Raw genomic sequence first — 24,873 nt, 5'->3', positions numbered from 1 at the left:
ACGTCTGCACTTTTCTTGGCCTGAAAATTGAGCGCAACCGGAAGCAAGGTACATTGTCCATCAGTCAAGCCGGGTATGTATCTTCCCTGCTTGAGCGGTTTGGAATGCGGAACTGCAAGCCTGTTGCCACCCCACTAGAGACGAACCTTAAGCTGGCCCGAAATTCCGAAAGCGAGAAGTCAACGTAGCAGCCTTATCGAGAGCTCATCGGTTGCCTTACATACTTGATGCTCTCCTCGCGACCGGACATCAGCTTTGCGGTTAACTACCTGAGTCGGTTCCAGAATGGTGCCACTGATACGCATTGGGCCTATTTGAAGCGTGTCTTGCGGTACCTCCAAGGGACGAAGGATTTTCGGTTGGTCTACACCAAGCAAGACGAAGGCGGCGAGCCAATCATCGGTTTCGCTGATGCTGACTGGGGTAACGGGCTAGTGAAGTAGACAATGTGCAACTCGAGACCCCATACGCCCAACCCTCGGGTAGTGGTCATATCACCTCTTGTCTGCAACTCCGATTCTCTACCTCCCCGTGGTACTAGCTGGGGTGCGAGCAACCTTAGCGGAGATCGGGTACCCAACCCCGGTGGATGCTTTGGTCGCATGCAGAATGAGTTAGGGGGCTTCGTACGCGTCTGTTCTCCATGTAAGGGGCGGCGTGCGGAGTGCAACAACGTCCTGGTGGTGTTCGGGACCCAAAACAGCAACATCACGACGGTCCTCCTGCGAGATAGTGGGGTTAGCTGCGGGCCTTGCGAGCCTGTGACTACTAAAAAAACATAAGCAACGAATAACGAACAACAAATTTCGGATGGAAATCGGCAAAGACCCACGCGACGAAAAGGGACTAGCGATTGGAAACTTGGAACATGGAACTGCCGATCTCTAAATTTTGTGGGCAGTACCCACGTGCTCTCCAACGAATTGAAGAGCCGCAAATTCGACATCGTAGCGCTGCAGGAGGTATGCTGGAAGGGCTCCACGGTACGAACGTATCCAGATGGTCGTGCCATCTACCAGAGCTGCGGCAACACACACGAGCTTGGAACAGCTTTTATAGTGATGGGAAAGATGCAAAAGCGCGTGATCGGGTGGTGGTCGATCAACTCACGAATGTGCCGGTTGAGAATCAAGGGCCGGTTCTTCAACATCAGCATCATCAACGTGCACAGCCCTCACCTCGGAAGTACCGGTGACGACAAAGACGAATTCTACGCGCAGCTGGAGCGTGAATACGACCGTTGCCCAAAACATGATATCAAGATCGTCATCGGGGATTTCAATGCTCAGGTCGGCCAGGAGGAGGAATTTAAACCGACAATTGGAAGGTTCAGCGCGCACCAGCTGACCAACGAAAACGGCCTCAGACTTATTGATTTCGCCGCCTCCAAACGAATGGCCGTACGTAGTACCTTTTTTCAGCACCGCCTCCCACACAAGTACACCTGGAGATCACCGTACCAAACGCAATCACAGATCGACCACGTTTTGATCGACAGCCGGCACTTCTCGGACATCATCGACGTCAGATCCTGTCGGGGCGCCAACATCGAGTCGGACCATTATCTGGTGATGGTGAAGATGCGCCCAAAACTCTCCGTAGTGAACAACAAGCGAAACCGGCGCCCGCCTCGGTTAAACATCGCGCGACTGAAGCAACCTGAGGTCGCGGCAGACTACGCGCAATCGGTCGAAGCAGCGCTGCCGGCAGAGGGCGAGCTTGACGAAGCCTCTCTCGAGGACTGTTGGGATACCATCAAAACAGCCATCAACAGTGCGGCGGAGAACGTCATCGGTTATGTGGAGCGATCACGACGGAACGACTGGTTCGACGAGGAGTGTAGGAGGGTGATGGACGAAGAAAATGCCGCGCGGGCGGCAGTAGTGCAAAGAGGCACCCGTCGAAATGTGGAAAATCACCGACAGCGGAAGAGGCAGCGAGTCCGACTTTTCCAGGAGAAAAAGCGCCGCCTGGAGGAGGAGGAGCTCCAGGAGCTGGAGCAGCTGCATCGTTCCCAAGAAACACGAAAGTTCTATCAGAAACTCAACGCATCCCGCAAAGGCTTCGTGCCGCAAGCCGAAATGTGCCGGGATAAGGACGGGGGTATCCTGACGGACAATCGCGAGGTGATCAAAAGGTGGAAGCAGCACTTCGATCAAGACGGTGGGGGAAGGTACATCGCCGGCGTAGCCAACGACGAAGAGGAGCCACTCCCAACGATGAGTGAAGTTAAGGAAGCCATTCGCCAGCTGAATAGAAACAAGTCGGCTGGGAAGGATGGCATCGCAGCTGAACTCATCAAAATGGGCCCGGACAGGTTGGCCGATTGCCTACATCGGTTGATAATCCGGATCTGGGACATAGAACAGCTACCGGAGGAGTGGAAGGAGGGGGTAATATGCCCCATCTACAAGAAGGGCGACAAATTAGACTGTGAGAACTACCGAGCGATCACTGTCCTCAATGCCGCCTACAAAGTGTTGTCCCGAATCCTACTCCGCCGCTTAACGCCACAAGCAAACAGATTCGTGGGAAGTCATCAGGCCGGCTTCATGGAGGGACGGTCTACGACGGACCAGATATTCACATTGCGGCAAATCCTCCAAAAATGCCGTGAACACCAAGTCCCTACGCATCATCTATTCATCGACTTCAAAGCCGCATACGACACGATCGACCGTAACGAGCTATGGAAAATCATGGACGAGAACGGCTTTTCCGGGAAGCTGATCAGACTGATCAAGGCGACGATGGATGGAACGCAGTGCTGTGTGCGGATTTCGGGTGAATTGTCGAGTTCATTCGAATCGCGCAGGGGGCTTCGACAAGGTGATGGTCTATCCTGCATGATGTTCAACGTGGCGCTAGAAGGTGTTATTCGACGAGCGGTGGGCGAAATGCGGGGCACGATTTTCAACAGATCCAGTCAACTTATCTGCTTTGCCGATATTGATATTGATATTGATATTGATATTGACATTGATATAGTCGGCAGATCATCTGCGGCGGTGGAGGAGATCTACCGCAAACTGAAACGCGAAGCAGGAAGGATTGGGTTGATGATTAATACGTCCAAGACGAAGTACATGCTGGCCTGCGGATCCGAGACCGACCGAACCCGCTTGTCCAGTAATAACAAGGTCACGATCGACGGCGACGAGCTGGAGATAGTCGAAGACTTTGTCTATCTCGGCTCACTGGTGACCGCAGACAATGACACCAGCCGTGAGATCCGGAGGCGAATTATCAGCGGAAGTCGTGCCTACTATGGACTCCACAAGCAACTGCGGTCGAGAAGACTTAGCCCTCGCACGAAGTGTAACCTGTATATGACGCTCATAAGACCGGTTGTTCTCTACGGGCACTATACATGGATATTGCTCGAGGAGGACCTGCGTACACTCGGAGTATTCGAGCGACGAGTGTTAAGAACCATCTTTGGCGGCGTGCAGGAGAACGGAGTGTGGAGGCGAAGGATGAACCACGAGCTCGCGCGCCTCTACGGCGAACCCAGTATCCAGAAGGTGGTGAAGGCTGGCCGGATACGCTGGGCGGGACATGTTGCGAGAATGCCGGACGACTGTCCTGCAAAACAGGTGTTCGCTACGAATCCGGTAGGAACAAGACGAGCGGGGGCGCAACGAGCGAGGTGGTTAGACCAAGTGGAGCGTGATCTGGCGAACGTGGGGTGCCCGAGAAATTGGAGAACGGTTGCTATGAACCGAGTGAATTTTAGGAATTATGTTCGTCAAGTTATGTCGTGAGACGGAATACTATGTAAATAATAAATAAAGACTGGGGTAACGATGTCGATACTCGGCATTCTACCTCCGGTTACCTGTTCCAGATTTTCGGCAACACGGTCGCATGGACGAGCAGGAAACAAACAACCGTGTCACTATCATCCACCGAAGCCGAGTACGAGTCCCTAAGCCAGGCGGCATGTGACGCCATCTGGGTGAAGAACCTGCTGTCCGAATTTGGTGTGGTCCTGCGATCCCCGCTGATAATCCACAAAGACAACCAGTCCTGCATTCACATCGCAGAAGAGCCTCGAGATCAGAAGCGAATGAAACATCTGGATATTCGCTACAACTTCATCCGTGAATGCATCCAGGACAAGATCATCAAGCTGCAGTACATCGCAACAAGCCATCAGCTAGCAGATGTCCTCACCAAGAGTCTGCCGGCTGGTCCATTGAAACATCATCGTGCCTCCCTAGGATTGAGAGGGGGTGTTAAGGAACAACCCTAGGAGATAATCATAATCAGCCGTTAGAATAAGTTTCCCTTAGATTAAACCAAACTGGGCAAGCCATGAAAATTCAAAATTATCTATAAAACCGCCTACCAGTTTGTATTCTCTACCAGTTCAAATAAATCTGTTTACCAAACCACAGCACACTGTTTTTCTACAATAAGTAGCCAAACTTAAAAGGAACACCATCAATACTCAGTCTCCGAGCACCGGGCGTAAACTTTTACAGAGAAATTGGTTCGTTTTAAATCGTTGACACTACACTTAGGGATCCTGGAAAGTTGTTCTTAGTAATTGTGTTGACCACACTAGTGAAACATGGCAACATGCAGCCAATAATGGATTTTCCAAACAGAACCTACTGCATCAAGCTAAACATTTCGATGAATCTTTTGTGATCAGCGGCACAAAACACTGGAAACCAGAACGCATGCGGGCGGATATCAAATTAAATTGAGCAGAGAGCATTTCAAGAAGATACGATTGTGACTAGCCGATGATGTTCCGAATCGATCATCACGAGATGAGTCAAATTATGAAAGTTTGAAATCTTAATTGGACAAGAGACTATCTCAAGGAATCGTTTTCAAAAATGAATTAACAATTAGAACAGTGAAGAACTCTTATTAATTTCATTTCATTTCGAAGGCACAATTTAAAGGTCATAGCAAATACAAACTTAAATTTATTGATTAAGTTTTTGTTATGCATATATTCAGATGCACTGCTTGCAGAAAACTGCTCCGCGTCCTTGGTCACAGCTATGACAGAATGTCCACAGTTGATCGCTCGTCGTGTCGAATATCCGTTACGAATTCGTTGGAGAAAACATGGCCGCTAGACAGTAGAGAGTAGGTATTTGGTTTACTGAAAACTGCAAGGAACGGATTTAGTTTGGCCTGGCAGAGGTTGGCAAGCTTATTTTCGAAAATTAGCCGGTCAAAACGAAAATTCTGCAAAGAAAATTTAACATGGCATAATTCATAATACACAACTAACACTGATTATCTACTTACCTCTGAGTTTTTCAGGACATCAGATGTGTCTTCCATATATTTTAAGGTTCAGTTTCAGGTGATCGCTTCCGTTAGATTTTAGTCAGAGTCGATCTTTTGCCCCGAGAAACAGCAGTCATAAATGATAGCAGGGATGTTCTCAGAAGTCTCCCCGCGTCAACCGCGACCGAAACAAAAGTTCAAAACTACCACTGCTGAGTGCTGTGATTGGTTTTAAAACATTTCAAACATGAAAGCGCACCCAAGTTTAAACTTGCACTCTACACTTGAGTTCGAACATGTTTTCATCAAAGCAAGTTCAACACGCACTTCACCAGTAGGGTACAAGTGTGTTTATAAACTTTTATGCACATCGCACATGGGTTGCTCCGTGAAGACAAACACTTAACAGAAACACTTAATGATATTAGGGGCTGTTCACTAATTACGTAAGCACTTAGGGGGGGGGTGGGGGGGTTTCACATTTGCTTACGATCTCTTACTAGGGGGGTAGGGGGGGGTTTCCAAAAATCTTACGTAAGAAATGTTACATTGATAATTCGTCACAGCCATACGAATACATATTGCTCAGGTTTTTTTCTTTTCTTCTCACTACCTTTTTGTTGGTTATTTTTTAAGATTTAGATTTTAAGATTTTAAGATTTGCCAAAAAATCCTTAAACTTGCTGCTTAAATGAGTTTAAGCTTATGGGCTAAACATTTTTGCATCAATTCTAGTAGTATAAAATGAATTTTTTTTTTTATTTTTATGATTTTGAGGTCAAAACATAACAAGTTTCATGGTACCTTGTTAACCTTATCTTCACTCTTTTTTTATTTGAAAATTAGGTTTTGTATTGTTTATTCGATTGTGGAAATTTATTGAAAATTATGCTGCTACGAACATGCTATGTCTCAAATAATGTTTTCTATAATCGTTTGTGACATTTCATCTGTTGTTTTGTATAAATTGTGCTTTTTAAATGCATATATTAAGTTTTACTTAAAAGTGCTTTGCTTTGAAGCATGGACGATTAATTTATTCTTAATATTTTCAAGCACTTTTTGTAAAAAAACGTGTCACTTTCTTAAGAAATTCAAAAACGTAAGATCTTACAAGGGGGGGAGGGGGGGTTTAGAAAAATCTTACTTTTTCTTACCAGGGGGGGAGGGAGGGTATAAAATTTCCAAAATTGTGCTTACGTAATTAGTGAACGGCCCCTTAGCAACTCAACTATGATATCGTGTTCATGATAATTTGAGAATGATCATTTGAAAATTATAAGCTGAATTCATGATATTTACTTCAGTGTTAGAATTTTGATTGAATCAGTTGAAAATGTTTCAATACGTATTTCAGACAGAAATTGGGATGGAAATTCAATAAAGAAACTCAGTACTGTCGTTTGGTCCAATTTAAGCAACAACTGTTTTTTTTTATAGATTTTATTTTCAAAAATAGAGGGAGTAAAGGGTTCAAAATGCATAAACCAACGGATATTTCAATAATATTGATTGTAAGGTGAAAAGTTATAATAATACCTGGTATTTACCCGGATAAATTTTTTGAAATTTTATCATAAAGCTTCTCTGTTCCCTCTTAGCACTGTGAGCCAGTTTTGGTGAAATTAGCTGCTATTTTAGTGCAGTAACCATTACTTGAAAAGTTACGGTAATAAAAAAAACATTATTGTTTTGCTAGACATGTTTGCATGTTATTAAAATGAGGAGATGTTTTTCTTTATTTTATCTTTATTTTACCTGTTCAGAATATTCTGACTGACGTATTTTTATAAAAAAATGAAAATTGTAGATGTTTTTCCACATATTCTTCTTAATTTTTTTTTTCGAACATTAATTATGTCCAGATTTCGGATTGAAAACATTGAAACTCAATACCAAGTTTGTGATATTCTCAGCCCGCGAAATGCGGGAGAACTTTTTCACTGCTTACTCTATAGGGATGCCCCCTTAACTTATGTTAAATAAAAACTATTCTAGATATTATTTCATGGGGCCTTTTTTAGTTTTTATGTTTCAAGTCTTCATTACGATTTTCTAGTTTTGATTTCTTTTCATAGATTTGTAGAAATTGAAGTAGAATGATTTAAGAAATGTTAAAACTTTTTTTGCCTTGGGTTGCCCCTGAGCACGCACGAGAATTTCCTGTTGCCAAAGTGGAACCGTGAAAAAATCGAACGATTTATTCATAAACTTTTTTCTTACCTATTAATAAAAATAAGCCGTTGTTATTATGATTAACTCAATTTTGCATAATTTTTTGAATTTGTTTTTTGTTAATTTTTATCAAGTTTTAAACACACTTTCTAAATTAATAGGGGTTTTTAAATTTGAAAAAAGATGCAATTCAACACACCCTACTGTTTAAGTCAAAAAACTTAATCCTCTAGAACCAAAATTATTTTTCCGCTTAAAAGTTCACAGTAAATAGAACAACTTTTGTTCTACGAAAATCTTCATAGATGAGAAAATATTTTGACAGTTTTTCTAAAAACTGCTAAATTTTTAATCACATAGCGAAAAAACCAACTTTTCGATGCGGTTTTATGACTATTTCAGTATACTCCGTCTGAAGGCGGGGTTGGGCACTAGAGTGTTAAGTTTAAGATATATACTTTTTTGTTCCCTAGGGGGATTCTCTATTATTTTGCACCCCGCACCTTTATATACCGAATTAAATCCCTCACAGCCTCCGGGGATTAAAAAGATATCTTTCTCCCATCGAGGGAAGTGCACTGATCGTAACTTAGCCATAAAAAAGTTTTTTTCAACGTGCAGTGATTCCTCTGGAGGATGATTTTTTATTTAAAAGTTGATGGAATAGAGCTTATGCCATTCAGTTGCAGATTTGAAGGCTTCCAAAATGCTGTGGTTTGTCGTAGTTTTGCTACTCGTTATCGTGACAACACTTGCATTTCACAAAATTTGGTTCACCCACTGGACTCGCCGAGGAATCGCACAGTTCACGCCAAAATTTCTCTTCGGAGACATTGGCGATGTTTTCTTGAAACCAGCAGACATCGGTACAGTGATTGCTAAACTGTACGAAAAATCCAAACATTTGCCGATATGTGGGATTTATTTTTCGTTCAGACGATTTTTGATGATCAATGATCCGGATCTGGTGAAGAATGTGTTGGTGCAAAATTTCAGCCATTTCCATGACAGAGGAATGAAAGCGGACTTATCGGTGGACCCTTTAGGTGGAAATTTATTTGCACTTTCTGGCGAAAAATGGAAACATCTGCGCACGAAATTAGGACCAGCATTTTCACCAGGAAAGCTGAAAGGCATGTTCCCCAACTTGCTGAGGATCGGTGAAGTGATGTTAGATTATGTCGACAGGCATGAAAGTGAGGCTATAGATGTTAAAGAATTATCAGCTCGCTACACGACAGATATCATAGCATCCGTGGGCTTTGGCGTGGATATCGATTCTATCAACAACCAGGACGACATTTTCCGTAAGATGGGATCAAAGTTTTTCAAACCAACATTGAAGAACATCTTTCGTGCTGGATGTTTCTTTTTTCTTCCGAAGCTACTGCTAGCTCTTCGCTTGAAACATGTGGATCAAGATGTTGAAGATTTTATTATCAATCTTGTACTAAAAACGGTAGAATATCGCGAAGCGAATGAAATCGTTCGTAAAGATGTGATGCAATTGTTGCTTCAGCTGCGTAACACAGGAGTGGTTGCTGAAGATGAACGATGGGATTTGGATGGGGTTTCGCAAACAAGCAAACATATATCCTTGGCAGAAATATCAGCTCAAGCTTTCGTGTTCTTCATTGGAGCATATGAAACGTCCTCTACTGTAATGGCGTATTGTCTCTATGAAGCAGCTAGAAATAAAGAAATACAGAAGAAAATACAGGAAGAGCTGGATGAGATTTTAAGCAAGAATCATGGAAAGTTTGACTACGAAAGCATCGTTAAAATGCAATATCTGGAAAAATGCATTAGAGAAACTATGAGGAAGTATCCCAGCTTACCGTTTTTCAATCGAGAGTGTACAAAGGACTATCCGATTCCTGGAACAAAAACGATTATTGAAAAAGGAACAGTTGTGATCATTTCAACTTTGGGCTTACAGCGAGATGAGCGATTCTTTCCGGATCCCAATAAGTTCATCCCTGAGAGATTTGACCACTTTGTGAACGAAAGCTCGAAAGTACCCTACTATCCGTTTGGCGATGGGCCCAGAACCTGCATAGGGATGCGTTTAGGACAGTTGCAAGTGAAGCTGGGATTGGCACTTCTATTTAGCAGATTCAGCTTAAACTTAGTGGATGAATCCCAGAGAAACGACGAGCCAAAGCTTTCTCCAAAATCTATACTGATGGCTCCTATCGGTGGGATAACTTTGAATTTGCATCGAAGATCTGCCAATGATAAGGTGCTATTCTGAACCTACGCATTAGCCCATGCATACTACTGGTTTTGTTGTGAATGAAATAATAAAGTTAAAACTTTGTTCATATGAGCCTTTTTATTATTTTCGGTAAGATGGGTTTACAAACTATAGTTTGAGCGTTTTAATTTTATTATTTCAATCTTCCACGATAGTAAACAATGAAAAGAATTTATTTTTGAAAACTGGAATGCTTTGAGTAAACGCTAATTTTATATACAGCAATATGAAGTAAAGAAATTTACTATAAAAAGTTGGAACGTCTTGAAACAAATTACCTTCAAATCCAATAAATAGAATTGATAAAAATATATTGATTACGTTATTAATCACTGTTGGTTAGTATCTTTGTACAGTTTTTAGACTATTTAGAGACAGACGGAAAAAAATGTATCAAATGCAAAATATACGAATTGAATGCTGCAAAAAATAAAGAAGATCTTTATCACTAGAAATAAGATTGATGTTGGAAATAGGCCGAAATATTACCTGAGCAGACTTTTTTTTAAAAAAAGTTATACCTTATTTTGCTATCATTTTTTTCCAAAATAAAGGTGTCACTTTTCATATACGAATACCTCGATTTGTCTAGTTTAGAATTCAATGAAAATTTAATGATACCTTGTTTATCAAACGTTTCGAACCGAGTTTTGATGGCGATGCCATTTTAAGGTTCAATTCACACCCAAAGTTTGGCATCGTTATTATATCAAATTATTTTTAAAACAGTGGCCAAACGAGGCATAAAAGAGCTTTTATGGGAATAAAAATTTTTCATATCTGTGCATATCACGAATAAAATCGAGAGCAAAATTTTAGTATTGTACAACGTTAATTAGGGCAAGATGTTCAAAATTCCGCTATCAAGACATGATAGCAAAATTAACTATAATTTTATAACAAAAACCATATACTTATATAGTTAAATAAACTTAAGAATTATAACTGATTTAAATTTTGAACTATCAGAAATATATCTTTACATTGCCAACTTTCATTTATTTATTAAAAAGCTCCTCTTGTTAAAATTTTAGACCTTTGTCCAAAAATTTTCCAAAAATGCGCAAAATTAGTGTTTTCTATAATTTCACACTAAAATTTTGATTTCCTCAAACTAATTAGTTACTGCTGCATGAAGGCATGTAAATACCATAATTTAAAAAAAAAAGATTTTCAGGGTTGCATAAAAAAATTCCATATACGTTCGGTATATAATCACTCGTCGTATCCTACTCAGTAAGCCTTTTTGAATAAATGTACGATTTGTAGTGAATAAATACTGTTGCAAAAATAATGTTTTTTTCATTAACATAATCTATGAAATTTATTTCAAGAGGTTTTTATGGTTTATAATCCTTGTTGGATTATTTTTATTGTTGGATTGTATTCGGCATACGCCAAGATAAGAATGATTATAAAAAATATTGAGGTATCAATTATACCTAGTTTTGATAAAAACGAAATCAACACTAAATAATTTGCACATTCTGCTAGGTTCGTTGTTGGGTTTAAGTTCAATTGAAATTCAAACACTTCAATAAACCCGAATTCTCGTCGCAGACATTTGAATACAAATTAGCTCTCATTTTGATTTACCTTTTTTGATCGATGAAAGTGAATGAAAGCATAATGATGCCTTTTCCTGCTGTCATAGTAAAATAGACATCTTAGTGTTGTCAATTTCGGCTATTGACATTTCAATGAAACTCAATCTTAGTATCGCATAAAATACAACACTAGATTATGCTTTTATTCTGACATTGATAGCTCATTTTGGTGAATGTTTGCTATCGATTCAGGCATCAAAGTTTGCACTTCATGTTTCTTTGAAGAGGTCTAATTTACTCAAATCTAAGGCGTACATCTTCCTAGGATATGATGGCTAGCATCTTACGAATGCTAAAACCACATGCCCAAAGAGAGGGTTCAATGTATGCCGTGACCGAGGTTCTATCTCATGACCCTTGGCTTAGAAGACTAGAACGCTTTTTACGGCTTTTTACAAAACGACGGCTTTTTACAAAAAATCTGATGTTGCTAACATCAATAAGTTTTTATATGGTTCCTTTATCGCAAACCCTTAGGAAATTTGCTTTGAAATCTTCAGCGAAATTGTAAGTAAAGATAGCCATGTAGTTTTCCAAAATTGCTCGATAATTAATTAATTTTGATCATTATTCCAATTTCAATCAATAGATGTATTTTTCATAACTATGATCGTTCGAAAATACTATATATACTATATATGTATTCAACACATTTCTTACTTGACTCAATAACTAAGTTCTATTTTTAACTTCAAGGTTTAAGCAAACATAAATCGAAAATAAAAATTACAATTACAACAAAAAATAATGCTTAACTGTATTTTCAATTTATTTTTATATTTAAGAGCTGTTCGAATAAAATGTGGAAAAGTTTAGAACACAACTACATGAAGAAAAACAAACATACCTTGAAAATTTGGATTCAGATTCTTTAAGTTAATGGGAAAAAAAAACAGAAAAATAGCACTATTTTTCTTTAGAAATTGTGTTTTTATGTCTCCAATGAAGGAAGATAAAGTTAACAAATTTTTGAACTAAACAAAGTCAACGAAACTTTATCTGTTCAAATTTAGTAAAATATTAAAAAAATTACGAAAATTTATAATCTTTCCAAACACTAGCTGATCAACCCCCGGAATAACCAATGAAAACTGATAATATTATTTAAATTTTGATTTGTTTTCCTATTTACATCACTTTAAACTTAAATTTCAATGTCATCAAGAAGCAACTTCTTCAAGTTGCAATACAGAAAAGAAACCTGATTTGAAAAATTTTATTTATAATTTCTTTGTATCTGAAATTAAGCTTCTGTCTTTATTTGCTTCAGAAATTTTACCAAAATATATGTTATTTACAAATCCAGGTATTTACAAATCCATACGAATGACATACTCCTCTAAAGCGGGCCATAGACTAAAGTCTGCTTCATTTAATATTGGAACAAATTCTATTGCTCATTGTGGCGCTCCTAGTGGACGGATTTGGAAACTTTTTTCACCCACGTGTCGGGAAATTCATTACCTTTCACCATGTATTTATGTCATAACACCAAACGATAGCATTTTGTAAACAACCGCCATGGAAGCCGAACGGAGAGATCAAATTGTGCACAGTTTTCTTGAAAATCCATTGTTGTCGGCAGAAATACCGTATGGCGTGTTATCAAGCAGTAGGTACAAGGAAACATTGACGACGGCTCGGAAGCCGCATTCAAAGCGTCGGAGTGGAACTGTCGACCGGAAACTGCGTGGGAAAGTCATCAAGGCCGTCAAGAGGAATCCCAATCTTTCAGACCGCGATTTGGCCAATAAGTTCCAGGCCGCTCACAGTACGGTGCGACGAATTCGTCTCCGGGAAGGAATAAGGTCATTCCGAGCCAGCAAACAGCCAAATCGGACGCTGAAGCAGAACAATGTGGCCAGAATCCGTGCTCGAAAGCTGTACGACCAAGTGCTGACCAAGTTCGACGGATGTATTCTGATGGACGATGAGACCTACGTGAAGGCGGACTTTGGGCAAATCCCAGGTCAAAAATTTTATTTGGCGACGGCTCGGGGGGATGTACCTGCAAAATTTAAGTTCGTGTTTGCGGATAAATTCGCCCGCAAGTACATGATTTGGCAGGGGATATGCAGTTGTGGACAGAAAACCAAAGTCTTCCTCACTGACAAGACAATGACATCAGAAAAAGTGCCTACAGAAACGGATTCTGCCGTTTATTCGTGCCCACGACCGTCCAGTAATGTTTTGGCCGGACCTCGCAAGCTGCCATTACAGCAAAACGGTTATGGAATGGTACGCAACGAACGGGGTCAGCGTAATACCGAAGGACCTCAACCCCCCAAACTGCCCCCAGTTCCGGCCGATAGAGAAATACTGGGCAATCACGAAGCGGAGGCTTAAGGCAAAGGGAAAACTTGTTAGGAACATGACTCAAATGAAGAACTGGTGGAATCAAATCGCCAAAACGGTGGACGAAAAGGGTGTGCGCCGCCTAATGTGCCGTATTACGGGAAAAGTACGAGAATTTCTTCGAAACAGCAATGAATAAATTTTTTAATTTTTTTTATGAAAGAGTAAAGAAAATGCTACATTTGTATGAAAAACAAATTATGAATTCGTTAATAAATGACTGAACTACACGCAATTGTTTGTGTTCCAATATTAAATGAAGCAGACTTTACACAAATGGCCTGTACAAATTTGGTGATTCCACGACGATTGTTTGATCTATGCTCCCCCACACACGATACAAACTTATTTCACGCGAACACACACGATTGCTAGCGATAACAGCAACATCAACAAAGAAAAACCATCCCCACCCCGGCAGAGGGTGTTTTGTACAAAATATTTCGATACCGACCTCAAACCGTTTGGGCGCTCATTCAAGCAGTGCCATACACGATGCGAATCGTGTTCACAGCGACAAAATTTCATCGAACTTTATCGCATTTGTACAAATGTTGTGTAGTCTGTGGCTCGCTTAAGAGAAAGAATGTATCTTTAATGCCCAATCGCCCGTGGCGAAGAGGATAGTCTTAAAGTTATCTCATAGTACACTCTCATTCAGCATTTGTGAGATGCTAGTCATTATATCCTCGCAAGATGTACGTTCGTGTTGAATTAATGGAATCCCTTAGGCTGATGTCATGCTGAAGCAACTAGCAACGCAACACAACGCAACGTTCCAATAAGAAAGCGTTGCAACGCATTGGTATGTCATGCTGGCGCGACCTGTCGCTTTGGAATTCCCTACAAATCATCACTTCTCTACATCTGATAATGCTTTGAATCGTCTCCTTTCTTTCGGGAGCCATCAAAAACTCATCAAATCACGACCCGGATTGCAAGAATGCCGAAATTTGAACCGACAAAATTCCTTGTTTTTTTTTGTCGGAACTAAGAATTCATGAAAATTTTCTCGCCGATTAAGATATTTTTTAGTTTATTATCACAAGTTCGGACAGATCTTCGTACTATTGTGTTTAAAACCCGGAATCACTGCTTCAAATCGAGAAAAAAACAATATTCCCATTGGATTTCCTACTAGTCGCGCTACAAAACACACTGGCATCAGATTTGTCGCGCTTTACAAAGCGACCAGTATGACAGGTCTGCGCTTTTTCCATGGAGATCAAATGAGAGCTGGTTTGTCGTGTGAACGTTGGGTTGAAGGTCGCGTTGCTTGTTGCTTCAGCATGACATCAGCCTTAGATGAAACATAAACCTTCAATGAGGTCGTATATCTGTTGTGTTCGTCCAAAAAATATTATGGGAGCCTTCGCTCCCTTCTTCTTTTCTCTCGAATTGAAGAGGATATGAGTCTCAAAAAATTATAAAAATATTTCTAGTACCCAAATAAGTATTCTCTTTAGTATGCTCATTTAGTCCGCCTCTCCTATTCCGATCCGGACCATCATGTGTGGTCTGTGGACCACATCACAACGCTACAAATCAAACTGGAACAAATCAACGAATTCCAAGACTCTCTTCTGCTGGTGTTCGTTGATTTCGTGAAAGCATTTGACCGACTGAACCACGAAAACATCTAGGCTGTTCTAAGACGACGAGGGGTCCCAGAGAAACTAGTCCATCTCATCGAAGCACAGTACGAGGCATTTTCGTGCAAGGTCTTGTACGACGGTGTCTTGTCCGAACCAATCCCGGTAACTGCTGGAGTGAGACAAGGATGTATCTTATCACCGCTACTTTTCCTCATCGTAATGGATGAGATTCTGACTGGATCGGTCGACTTTGCACCGAACCGAGGATTGCCGTGGAATCCTTCAACAATGGAGCAACAGAACGACCTTGACCTGGCTAACAATACTGTTTTGCTCGCCCAAAAACAACAAGACATGCAGAGCAATATCGACGACCTCGCCGAAAGCTCCAAGGCAGCAGGTCTCAAAATCAATGTCGGAAAGACCAAGTCGATGGAAATCAACACAGAAAATTGTTCCAATTATGTGGTAGCTGGACAACAGGTTCCCTGCAAACATTTATGAAGGTATAACGCAGGAGCAGCAGAATTATTCAAACAAATATACCAGATAAAAAGATTGAATTAAACTTACCAAAATAGCATATAGCTACAAAAGTGGAGGCGATATATCTACAATGACAAGATTCCAACGATTCGATTTTCTAACAAAAAGCAAAATGAACGAAAAAAAATTCTTCGACCGAGAGTTGAACTCCAGACCTCCGAGTTCGCAGTCCGGTATCTTACCACTATGCCAACTCATCGCATAGCTCTATAGGTGAGATTTTCTTTTTACGAACCGGTCAAAAGAAGAGACCGGAGAGAGTGCCAATTGAAGGGCCGCCCATTTATCGTAAATCGGTTCACTCAAATCGTAAATGTTGATTTAGAATATTCTCAACGATTTGGAAACATATTTACGAATTTACTAAACTGCTATCCGACTCAACTATTTTTGGGGAAAGCTTGTCGTAAATGAATGATAGAATATCACTCAATACCAACGTGTTTACGATAGTTATGGAAAATGTCTTAATATTCGATTTGGTTTATCATTTCTATTACGATTTCATGTTAGCTGGGTTGAGAAAGTGGAATGCTTCCAGTATCTTGGTAGCCAGATTACGCCCGATGGTGATACCAAATACCAAGAAAGACATCTTAACCCGGACCAGAAAGCCCGATTTACGTTTGCGAGTCTCCGAAACATCTGGCGGTCACGCCAGATCTCTCAACGAACTCAAATCCGAGTCTTCAACTCAAACGTCAAATCCGTATTGTTGTGCGGGTGTGAAACTTGGTGTACATATGCGGTGACGACGCGAAAACTGAATGTTTTTGAGAATTGCTGCCTACTTAACATCATCCGTGCTTGGTGGCCTGTCAATTGGATCTCAAACGTGGAACTTCATCGCCGGTGTCATCAAAAGGCGCTAGAAATCGAGATTCGGGAACGTAAGTGGAGATAGATTGGGCACACGCTGCAAAGAGATGAAAACGAGATTTGCAGAGAGGCGCTTGACTGGAATCCAGATGGGCATCGAAGAAGAGGCAGGCCCAGAAGCTCGTGGCGGCGTCGCACAGTTGACGAGAACCTTGGCAGGCAGCAAGTGAAGACGCTGGCTCAGGATCGCCAGCAGTGGAGATCTTTTATCGCAGGCCTATGCGTCGGCCAATCGGCGCTGGACCCTTAGGGTAGGTAGGTAAGTTAGACACCAGAATTTTTGTCATCATTAGGAGTTCAAATTCCATTGCATTTCAGGAAAATGGCACGGAAAAGCATGATTGAAAATATGTTTGAAAAATATTGAACACTTTTTAACACTTTTATCAGCATATTTTATTGACAATATGGACCTAGAAAGTTCATTTGCTTGTTCTGAAAATTCAATTCCTATCGGTGTCCCTTCAAATAACTGAATCTGTCTTTTTTTCTTTGAGAGTACACCATTTCAAAGCTTTCGACAGCCATTTAAAATTCTTTCTTGCAACTTAAGATTGATTCCATCGACCGGGGTCAACAATATAGATTTGGGAGACAGCTTCAATTCACCGGTTCTTTGAGATTCATCTACAAGCTCTAAATTGAATCGGCTTAGTAGCAGTGCCAAGCCCAGCTTAACCTGCAACTGTCCCAGGCGCATCCCAATGCAGATTCTGGGCCCATCGCCAAACGGATAGTAGGGTACCTTAGAATTGCTGTCTTCAAAGTGGTCAAATCTCTCAGGGATGAACTCTTCGGGATTGGGATAGAATTGCTCATCTCGCTGCAAACCCAACGTAGAAATGATCACAATTGTTCCTTTTTTAATAATTGTATTTGTTCCTGGAATTCGATAGTCCTTGGTACACTCTCGATTCAAAAATGGTGGGCTTGGATACTTCCTCATAGTTTCTTTGATACATTTGTCCAGATATTGCATTTTAACAACGCTTTCGTAGTCAAATTTTCCTTGGTTGATACTGAGGATTTCATCAAGCTCTTCTTGAGCTTTTCGTTGAATGGTTTTATTCTTCGCCACTTCGTAAAGACAAAATGCCATAGCTGTAGATGAAGTTTCGTAGGCAGCGATGAAGAAAACGAAAGCTTGAGCAGATATTTCTGGTAGAGATAGTGTTTTAGAATTTTTCGAAACTCCAACATCCCATCGATCGTCTTCAGCAACAGCTCCAGTATTTCGCAGCTGAAGCAACAATTGCATCATATCCTTACGAACGATCCCATTAGATTCCCGATATTCCATCGTCCCTTGAACAAGATTGAAAATAAAGTCTTCAACTTCTTGGTCCACATGTTTCATACGAAGTGTCGTTAGCAACTTAGGAAAGAAAAAGAACGATCCCAAACGGAACATATTCTTCAGAGTTAGAGCAAAAAATTTACTTCCCATCCTACGGAAAATTTCATCCTCATTGTTGATGGAATCTGTTTCTATTCCGAATCCAACGGAAGCTATGATATCAGTAGAGTAGCGTGCTGATAACTCGCGTACATCTATCATTCCACTGCCATTTCTGCCAACATGATCCAACATCACTTCACCGATTTTGAGCAAGGTTGGAAACATGGCTTTCAGTTTGCCCGACGTGAACGCTGGTCCCAATTTCGTGCGTAGATGTTTCCATTTTTCACCAGAGAGCGCAAACAAGTGACCTCCCAATGGGTCCACCGATTCATCCACTCGCATTCCCCGATCATAAAAGTGGCTGAAATTTCGAACTAACACATCCTTCACCAGATCCGGATCATTGATCATCAAAAATCTTCTGAACGAAAAGTAAACGCCACATATCGGCAAATGTTTGGATTTTTCGTACAGCTTAGCATACACCATGCCGATATTCAGACGTTGCTGAAAAACCTCTCCGATATCACCGAATAAAAATTTTGGCGCGAATTGTGCTATCCCTTGGCGGCTCCAGTGGGTAAACCAAATTTTCTGGGCGACAAATATCACCGTAACGACGAATAAAAACGCGACCAACCAAAACATTTTGCAGGTCTTCAAAGCAATGACTGAGTCCCACATTAGCAAATGCATCGACTTTTGACTGGAAGATCAACCTCCGTGGCAGATTAACCAAGCGTCGCCAAAACAGTTTTTTATTGTTTGATTTCCTTATCATTAAACGCAACCTGACTGTAATCAGATAAAAATGGGGAAGCCAAAATACCAGAAGAGTTTGAAAACAAAGCTTCTGTAGCATAGCATAACACCGACGCAAATTGAAAACATTTCATTATGATATTTGTAGAGAACGGAACTTTCGGATCACAAATCACTTGCTTTGCTACGAAATTCAACTACTATTCTTCAACTTTTATTTGGCTGCCACGGGACACACAACCGGTCGTGAACACGCACGTTTTCTAATTCCCCGTATTCTGTCAATCCCTAAGATATCGCAAGGACGCATATCATATTGCGAGGGGCGCGCCACTACATCCCACTTAACCTTTCTTGATGAAGTGTGTCACGTAATCATCAAACCACGAAGGCTCCTTGCGTTTCCGTCCTTTAGACGGCTCTGCTTGTTCTGAATCCTGTTGTGTATCTGCCACTCGATGATCGACAGTGCCCGACGAGAACGTACTACACTGTGGTAGTTCTAGAGGATCCCGTTCATCATGCCTGTCTCTTTCGTTGACTACTTCGGTGGTATCCATCAACTTCTTCAAATGAGCCGCATTCCTACGAAATTTTCTACCGGTTTCCACGGACTCGATGTTCGTGTCTGCTCCGACTTTGCTTTTCACTACAAAGGGTTCGTTGACATATTCAGTACTCAACTTGTTGTCCTTTTTCGCACGTTTCATAAGAACTAGATCGCCCTCTTTTATGCCACTTTCTTGAGCACCTCTTCTGTTGTCACTATACTGCTTACCCTTTTCCTTGTTGACTCTGTCAAAATCACGCATGGCTTCATCTTCTACAGTCGAAGTAGAGATTTGCGGAAGCTTGGTCCGTATTCTGTGCCCGAACATTAACTCTGCCGGAGATCGACCCGTTGTGGTGTGAGTAGAGGATCGATATGTTAAAAGAAACTTTTGCAACTCATTTCGCCAGTTTTGCCCTAACTCTTGAGCTATTTTTAATCTTTTTAGGATTGTACGGTTTTGCCGTTCGACTTCCCCGTTCATTTGGGGCCAATATGGAATGGTATTGACTAATTTTATACCGTAATCAGAACAGAACCGTGCAAATTCTTCGCAGTCTTTAGATAGTTGAGGAGCGTTATCTGCTGTCAAAGTCAAAGGAACACCAAAGCGGCTGAACATTGTTGTAAGTTCTTGAATTGTACTCTCTGCTGAAATGGTTTTCATTTCACATACCTCAAAGTATCTGCTGTAAAAATCGACGACGACAAACAGATACTGTCCTTCTGGTAATGGGCCTAGGAAATCAATAGCTAGGTCTTCCCAAGGACCAGACGGTAAATCACGACGACTCATGGGTTCAGGTGGATTTGGAGCGGCAACTAGAGCACAGCCTCTGCACCGTTTGACATAATTTTCCACATCCTGATCCAATTTAGGCCACCAAACGGATGCCCGTAAATGGCTTTTCATCATTCTAACTCCTGGGTGTCCTTCGTGAGCTATGGTTAGAACTCTTTGACGCAGACTGCTTGGTACAACAATACGATCCCCTCTCATAAGAATATTCCCAACTTGGCATAATTCATTAGCCACAGTCCTAAGGCAAACTGGAAGTTCGTGTACTTTATCGTTTCTAAGAGCATCTAATACTTGTTTTATGTCGTCATCCTGCGCTGAAACTTGCTCGACCTCTTCCCATCTAAGAGCAGCATTTGTGGCTGCGGCTGCAGCAATTTCTTGCACGAACAGTTCTTCTGAGTGGTCGAAAGGCTTTGGTTCCAAGGTGGTTAAGCGCGATAGGACGTCTGCGATGTTTTTAGGTCCAGCGATATGTTTTACGCTGTAAGTAAACCCCTGCAATCGCAGTACCCAACGTTCTATACGTGCACACGGTTTTGATCGTGGTATGAAAAGATATTGCAACGCTTTGCAGTCTGTTACGAGGTCGAATTTTAGTCCAAGTAAATACATTTGGAACCGCTCAACGGCCCAAACTGCGGCTAATGCCTCCTTTTCTGTCTGGCAGTACCGTTTTTCGGTGTCGGTTAAAGATTTAGATGCATAACACACTACTCTGTTCTCGTTGTTGCTTGTCTGAACTAAAACCGCACCTAACGCTGTAGGGCTGGCATCTACTATGACAGAGGTTTGATGTTTAACATTAAAATAGCCTAGTTGAGGAGTATTCGCCAGAGCCTTTTTGATGTTCTCGAACGACGTTTGTTGTTCATCTTTCCACTCGAACTTTACGTCAGTTTGCGTCAGTCGTCTAAGAGGTTCATCTAGGTCAGCTAGATTATGAATATACTTGTTCAGGTAATTGGCTAAACCTAGAAAACTTTTAACCTCATTGACGTTAACCGGTGCACGGAAGGAAAGGAGAGATTCTACTTTCGAAGGAGACGGTCGAATACCCTCAGCTGAAATTACGTGCCCTAAAAATAGTACCTCTGGTTGACCTATGACACATTTTTCCTTGTTCAATGCCACTCCTCGTTCATTCAGCCGATGCAATACTATTTTCAGACGCTGATCATGTTCTTCGCGGGTTTTCCCTTCTATGTAAATATCATCAAGGTATACAACGGTTCCTTCACACCCAGCGAGTATTTCTTCCATTACTCGTTGGAATATTTCTGGTGCGGAAACCTAGAATCGAAGTTGCATGTATAATTAAACCTACAAAATAAATTCAATTTTAATTACCAATCCGAAAGGTAATCGTTTGAACCTAAACAATCCACGACTAGTAATAAATGTCGTAATATCCCGTGAATCGGGAGCCAGTTCTGTCTGAAGGAAAGCCTCACGTATATCCAATCGACTTCGCACTGCGCCTTTACCAATACGTGCCAAAATCTCATCAACCATCGGCATGGGATATCTTTCCCGCATAACTGCTTCGTTAACTCGTCTCAAGTCCAAACATACTCGAGGTTCACCGTTGGCTTTACCAACAACGACTAACGGCGAAACCCACGAAGCTGGACCCTTTTTCACCTAAAACATTACGTAACGTCATGAAAGACGAATGGAATCGTTAGCATTGTACAAAAAATATCAGTTTAGGTTGTATTGCTTCTATTTTTTTTTTATTTATCAAAGTAATCAGCATTTCATTTCAACATTTTCTCTTGTAAACCGTTACAGTTAAATTTCAAATAAAAATATCGTTCATTTAGTCACCTCAATAATGTCGTTCTCTAACAGTTGGTTCAATTTTCGATTGACGGCTTCTTCATACGGAATCGGAATTCGCCGTACTGGTTGAAAAACGGGTTTCATTGATGGATCCATATGAATGTTGACTTGGATATCTTTAATTTTGGCAAATACCGGTTTTGAATCTAATTGGTTGACATCCACGCCCACTTTCAAAACGCCCAGCTGCTTGGCAGTTGCGTCGCCTAGAAGACAACGTTGACCACCTTCAACCACGGAAAACGAAGCATATGTGGATTTTGTTCCAATTTCTATGAATCCTTTAAACGTTCCCAAAATCGGTAGAGGCTTGTCTTGACCATAAGCTTTGACAACTTGCTTGCAACCTTTTATCATTTCTTGAACCTTAACTTGTTGACATTTCATAAATTTCCATGTACCTTGATCAATAAGATTGATATCGGATCCCGAATCGACTAGCATTCTTATAACAACGCCCCCTATTTTGCAGTCAAGAACGTTGCTATCATTACCCAGATGGAAACAGTAAAAACGTTTATTAGATTCCTCGTTGTCAATTCCTTTCTGTTCCAAATAGCGAACTTCCTTGCCTCTACCCGTCTCAGGAATTTCCGGTTCCGGTTGTTCCAACATTCGTACACGCTTAATCTTATTTGGTTTCCAATCTGAGTTGCTTCGCTTACGTTCTCGGCAGACGGATTCAAAATGCCCTACCACATCACACCGTCGACATTTCTGGTTACGCGCTTTGCAGTTCACCGAAGAGCTTATGTGACCTTGTACACCGCAGTTAAAACATTTAGCTCCACGTTGCCAATTTGCGTTCCGCGAGTTAAAAGGTGTCGACTTTTTAAATTGTTTCGTCTCAACTTGGAAAACCTTCTCCGGTTGCTTCTCTGAACTCATTTGTCCAAAATCCTTGACTTGTTGCTCCACGTTTTCAAGCATACTACCAATTTCTTCGATTTCGACTAATGCTCTGTCTTTCTGTAATATTCTTCTACGAAGCTCGTCAGAAGAACAACCCCCGATAATGGCATCAATTAATAAGATTTCAGTCAAGACTTCCTGCACCTCTATCGAATATTGGTCTAATCCGCAATCTGGTAGCTGCTGCCTCAAACGTAACAAAAAATGAGCAAAACGTTCATTTTTCTCCTGAGTAATTGTACGAAGCCTACGCCTACCAAGTACACATTGTCGGCCTGGTTCAAAATATTCTTGCAACTTGTTGACAGCCGTATCATAGAAATTAGGCTTTGTTGCTACCAAAGATATTTTATCCACATCGGGCAAACTATTATATACGCGTTGCAGTTGGCTTCCACCCAGGTGCAACAGATTTGCTCTCATCTTGCTTTGGTCCGTGATACCATACGCTTCAAAGTAAACTTCTAGAGACGAGCGCCAACTTCTCCATTCTCTAGCTAACTGACCGCGTTCAATTTCCTCACAGCGAAACGGCGGCAGCGCTCTTGAGTTTTCCACCTGAAATGCCGGTGAGAAAAACGTCATTACGTTATGTTCAAAATCTATCTGTTGCAACATTCCCACATATTTCTCCAAAACATCATAATACTCAGAATGCCATCATTTCCTCAAACTTTGTGTTTTCCCAACTCGATGTTCAGTCCTCAGACTAATTTGCTTGCGGAGGATATTCCATGAAAACTGACAAAATTATGACGCTGTAAGTTTTGTTTCTCAAAATTACTTCGATTATCCGAGTTTCTCGAAACTCATCATCAATCTTTTCATTCCATACTGACCGCAGTCTGATTAACGTTCCTCGGAACAAATCCCTTACTATTCCTCAGAATATACTCCATACAATTCCTCAGAATAAACTCCATAACATTCCTCAGAACCACACCTTTTTCCTCAGAACGAAATCCTTATTCCTCAGAACAAACCGAAACTTATACTCAGAACTAAGCACATATTCCTCAGAACATCTTACAAACGTTTTCCTCAGAACTAATCAAACTTTATTCCTCAGAACTCAGCACTTATTCCTCAGAAATTCTTCCAAATTATTCCTCAGAACATCTTTCAAATTATTCCTCAGAACATCTTTCAAATTATTCCTCAGAACACACCTATTCCTCAGAGCAGTCATACATTCCTCAGAATCGTTCACATTTCTTTTCACTCCATTCCTCAGAATCGTTCGCATTACTTCTCAAAGCAAATAACGAATATGTTCCTCAGAACAAAAACTGTTATTATCCTCGGAATCACAGCAAGCAACATAATTCGAGCAGTTTTCATTTTCTCTCTCCGTCCGTCTTCGCTGCAAAGAAAAATTTCTCAACCTCTCTTCGATTGTTGTTCTCACCACCACCACTATGTTAGGAAACAAGTTTCGAGCCATCTTGGTGCTACGCCCCCACGAGACGCTTTTTTTTCCCAACAATTTCTTTTCACTAAAAATGTTAATAATAATGTTACTCACCGCACGATCCATTATCCTCGTCGCCAGATTGTAGAGAACGGAACTTTCGGATCACAAATCACTTGCTTTGCTACGAAATTCAACTACTATTCTTCAACTTTTATTTGGCTGCCACGGGACACACAACCGGTCGTGAACACGCACGTTTTCTAATTCCCCGTATTCTGTCAATCCCTAAGATATCGCAAGGACGCATATCATATTGCGAGGGGCGCGCCACTACAATATTCATTATCATAAAATTAATTGGAAAAACAATATATTTCTATGAGTTTTGTGGGTAGTCAAAAAACTCACTTCTTGTTAAAACACCGAACACAAACACCGAAATAACATTTTGCTCTAAGCAATAAATTTAGTTATCTTTCGATCAATCCCCGAAAACAATTGTTCGATGTTTTATTCTCC

General features: G+C 41.1%; 4 protein-coding genes across 4 annotated transcripts; 2 read left to right on the top strand and 2 right to left on the bottom strand.

Annotated features, from left to right (window-relative positions):
- The first annotated feature begins 227 nt into the window (after window positions 1-227).
- On the top strand, window positions 228-4,255 carry LOC129752693 (uncharacterized). Its single transcript, XM_055748463.1, has 2 exons — window positions 228-423; window positions 3,795-4,255. Exons 1-2 carry the CDS (start codon window positions 228-230, stop codon window positions 4,253-4,255), a joined length of 657 nt encoding a protein of 218 aa, XP_055604438.1.
- A 3,877-nt stretch (window positions 4,256-8,132) lies between these two features.
- LOC129752692 (probable cytochrome P450 6d2) lies at window positions 8,133-9,685 on the top strand. The gene has a single exon (XM_055748462.1). The coding sequence runs from the start codon at window positions 8,138-8,140 to the stop codon at window positions 9,683-9,685; it is 1,548 nt and encodes a 515-aa protein (XP_055604437.1). The 5' UTR covers window positions 8,133-8,137.
- A 7,493-nt stretch (window positions 9,686-17,178) lies between these two features.
- Window positions 17,179-18,489, bottom strand: LOC129752691 (probable cytochrome P450 6d4). The gene has a single exon (XM_055748461.1). It carries the CDS (start codon window positions 18,481-18,483, stop codon window positions 17,179-17,181), a length of 1,305 nt encoding a protein of 434 aa, XP_055604436.1. The 5' UTR covers window positions 18,484-18,489.
- Window positions 18,490-19,178: 689 nt separating this feature from the next.
- On the bottom strand, window positions 19,179-24,477 carry LOC129752690 (uncharacterized protein K02A2.6-like). Its single transcript, XM_055748460.1, has 4 exons — window positions 24,466-24,477; window positions 22,014-23,498; window positions 21,534-21,827; window positions 19,179-21,476 (listed from the first exon to the last, which is right to left on the bottom strand). The coding sequence occupies exons 1-4, from the start codon at window positions 24,475-24,477 to the stop codon at window positions 19,179-19,181; spliced, it is 4,089 nt and encodes a 1,362-aa protein (XP_055604435.1).
- Between the last annotated feature and the right edge of the window lie 396 nt (window positions 24,478-24,873).

Source organism: Uranotaenia lowii, chromosome 3, assembly GCF_029784155.1.
Source record: "Uranotaenia lowii strain MFRU-FL chromosome 3, ASM2978415v1, whole genome shotgun sequence".
Taxonomy (NCBI): domain Eukaryota; kingdom Metazoa; phylum Arthropoda; class Insecta; order Diptera; family Culicidae; genus Uranotaenia; species Uranotaenia lowii.
The sequence above is the reverse complement of the archived record's forward strand: the minus strand, read 5'-3'. Positions and strand labels throughout refer to the sequence as shown.

Excerpts from the sequence above, each read along its gene's own strand:
- LOC129752693 (XM_055748463.1), top strand. The coding sequence starts at position 228 with ATGCTCTCCTCGCGACCGGACATCAGCTTTGCGGTTAACTACCTGAGT. Across the intron at positions 424-3,794 it reads TTTCGCTGATGCTGACTGGG|ACTGGGGTAACGATGTCGAT; the intron begins GTAACGGGCTAG and ends TAATAAATAAAG.
- LOC129752692 (XM_055748462.1), top strand. The coding sequence starts at position 8,138 with ATGCTGTGGTTTGTCGTAGTTTTGCTACTCGTTATCGTGACAACACTT.
- LOC129752691 (XM_055748461.1), bottom strand. The coding sequence starts at position 18,483 with ATGATCAATGATCCGGATCTGGTGAAGGATGTGTTAGTTCGAAATTTC.
- LOC129752690 (XM_055748460.1), bottom strand. Across the intron at positions 21,828-22,013 it reads TAGAGAACGACATTATTGAG|GTGAAAAAGGGTCCAGCTTC; the intron begins GTGACTAAATGA and ends GTAATGTTTTAG. Across the intron at positions 21,477-21,533 it reads AACGATTACCTTTCGGATTG|GTTTCCGCACCAGAAATATT; the intron begins GTAATTAAAATT and ends CTTCGATTCTAG.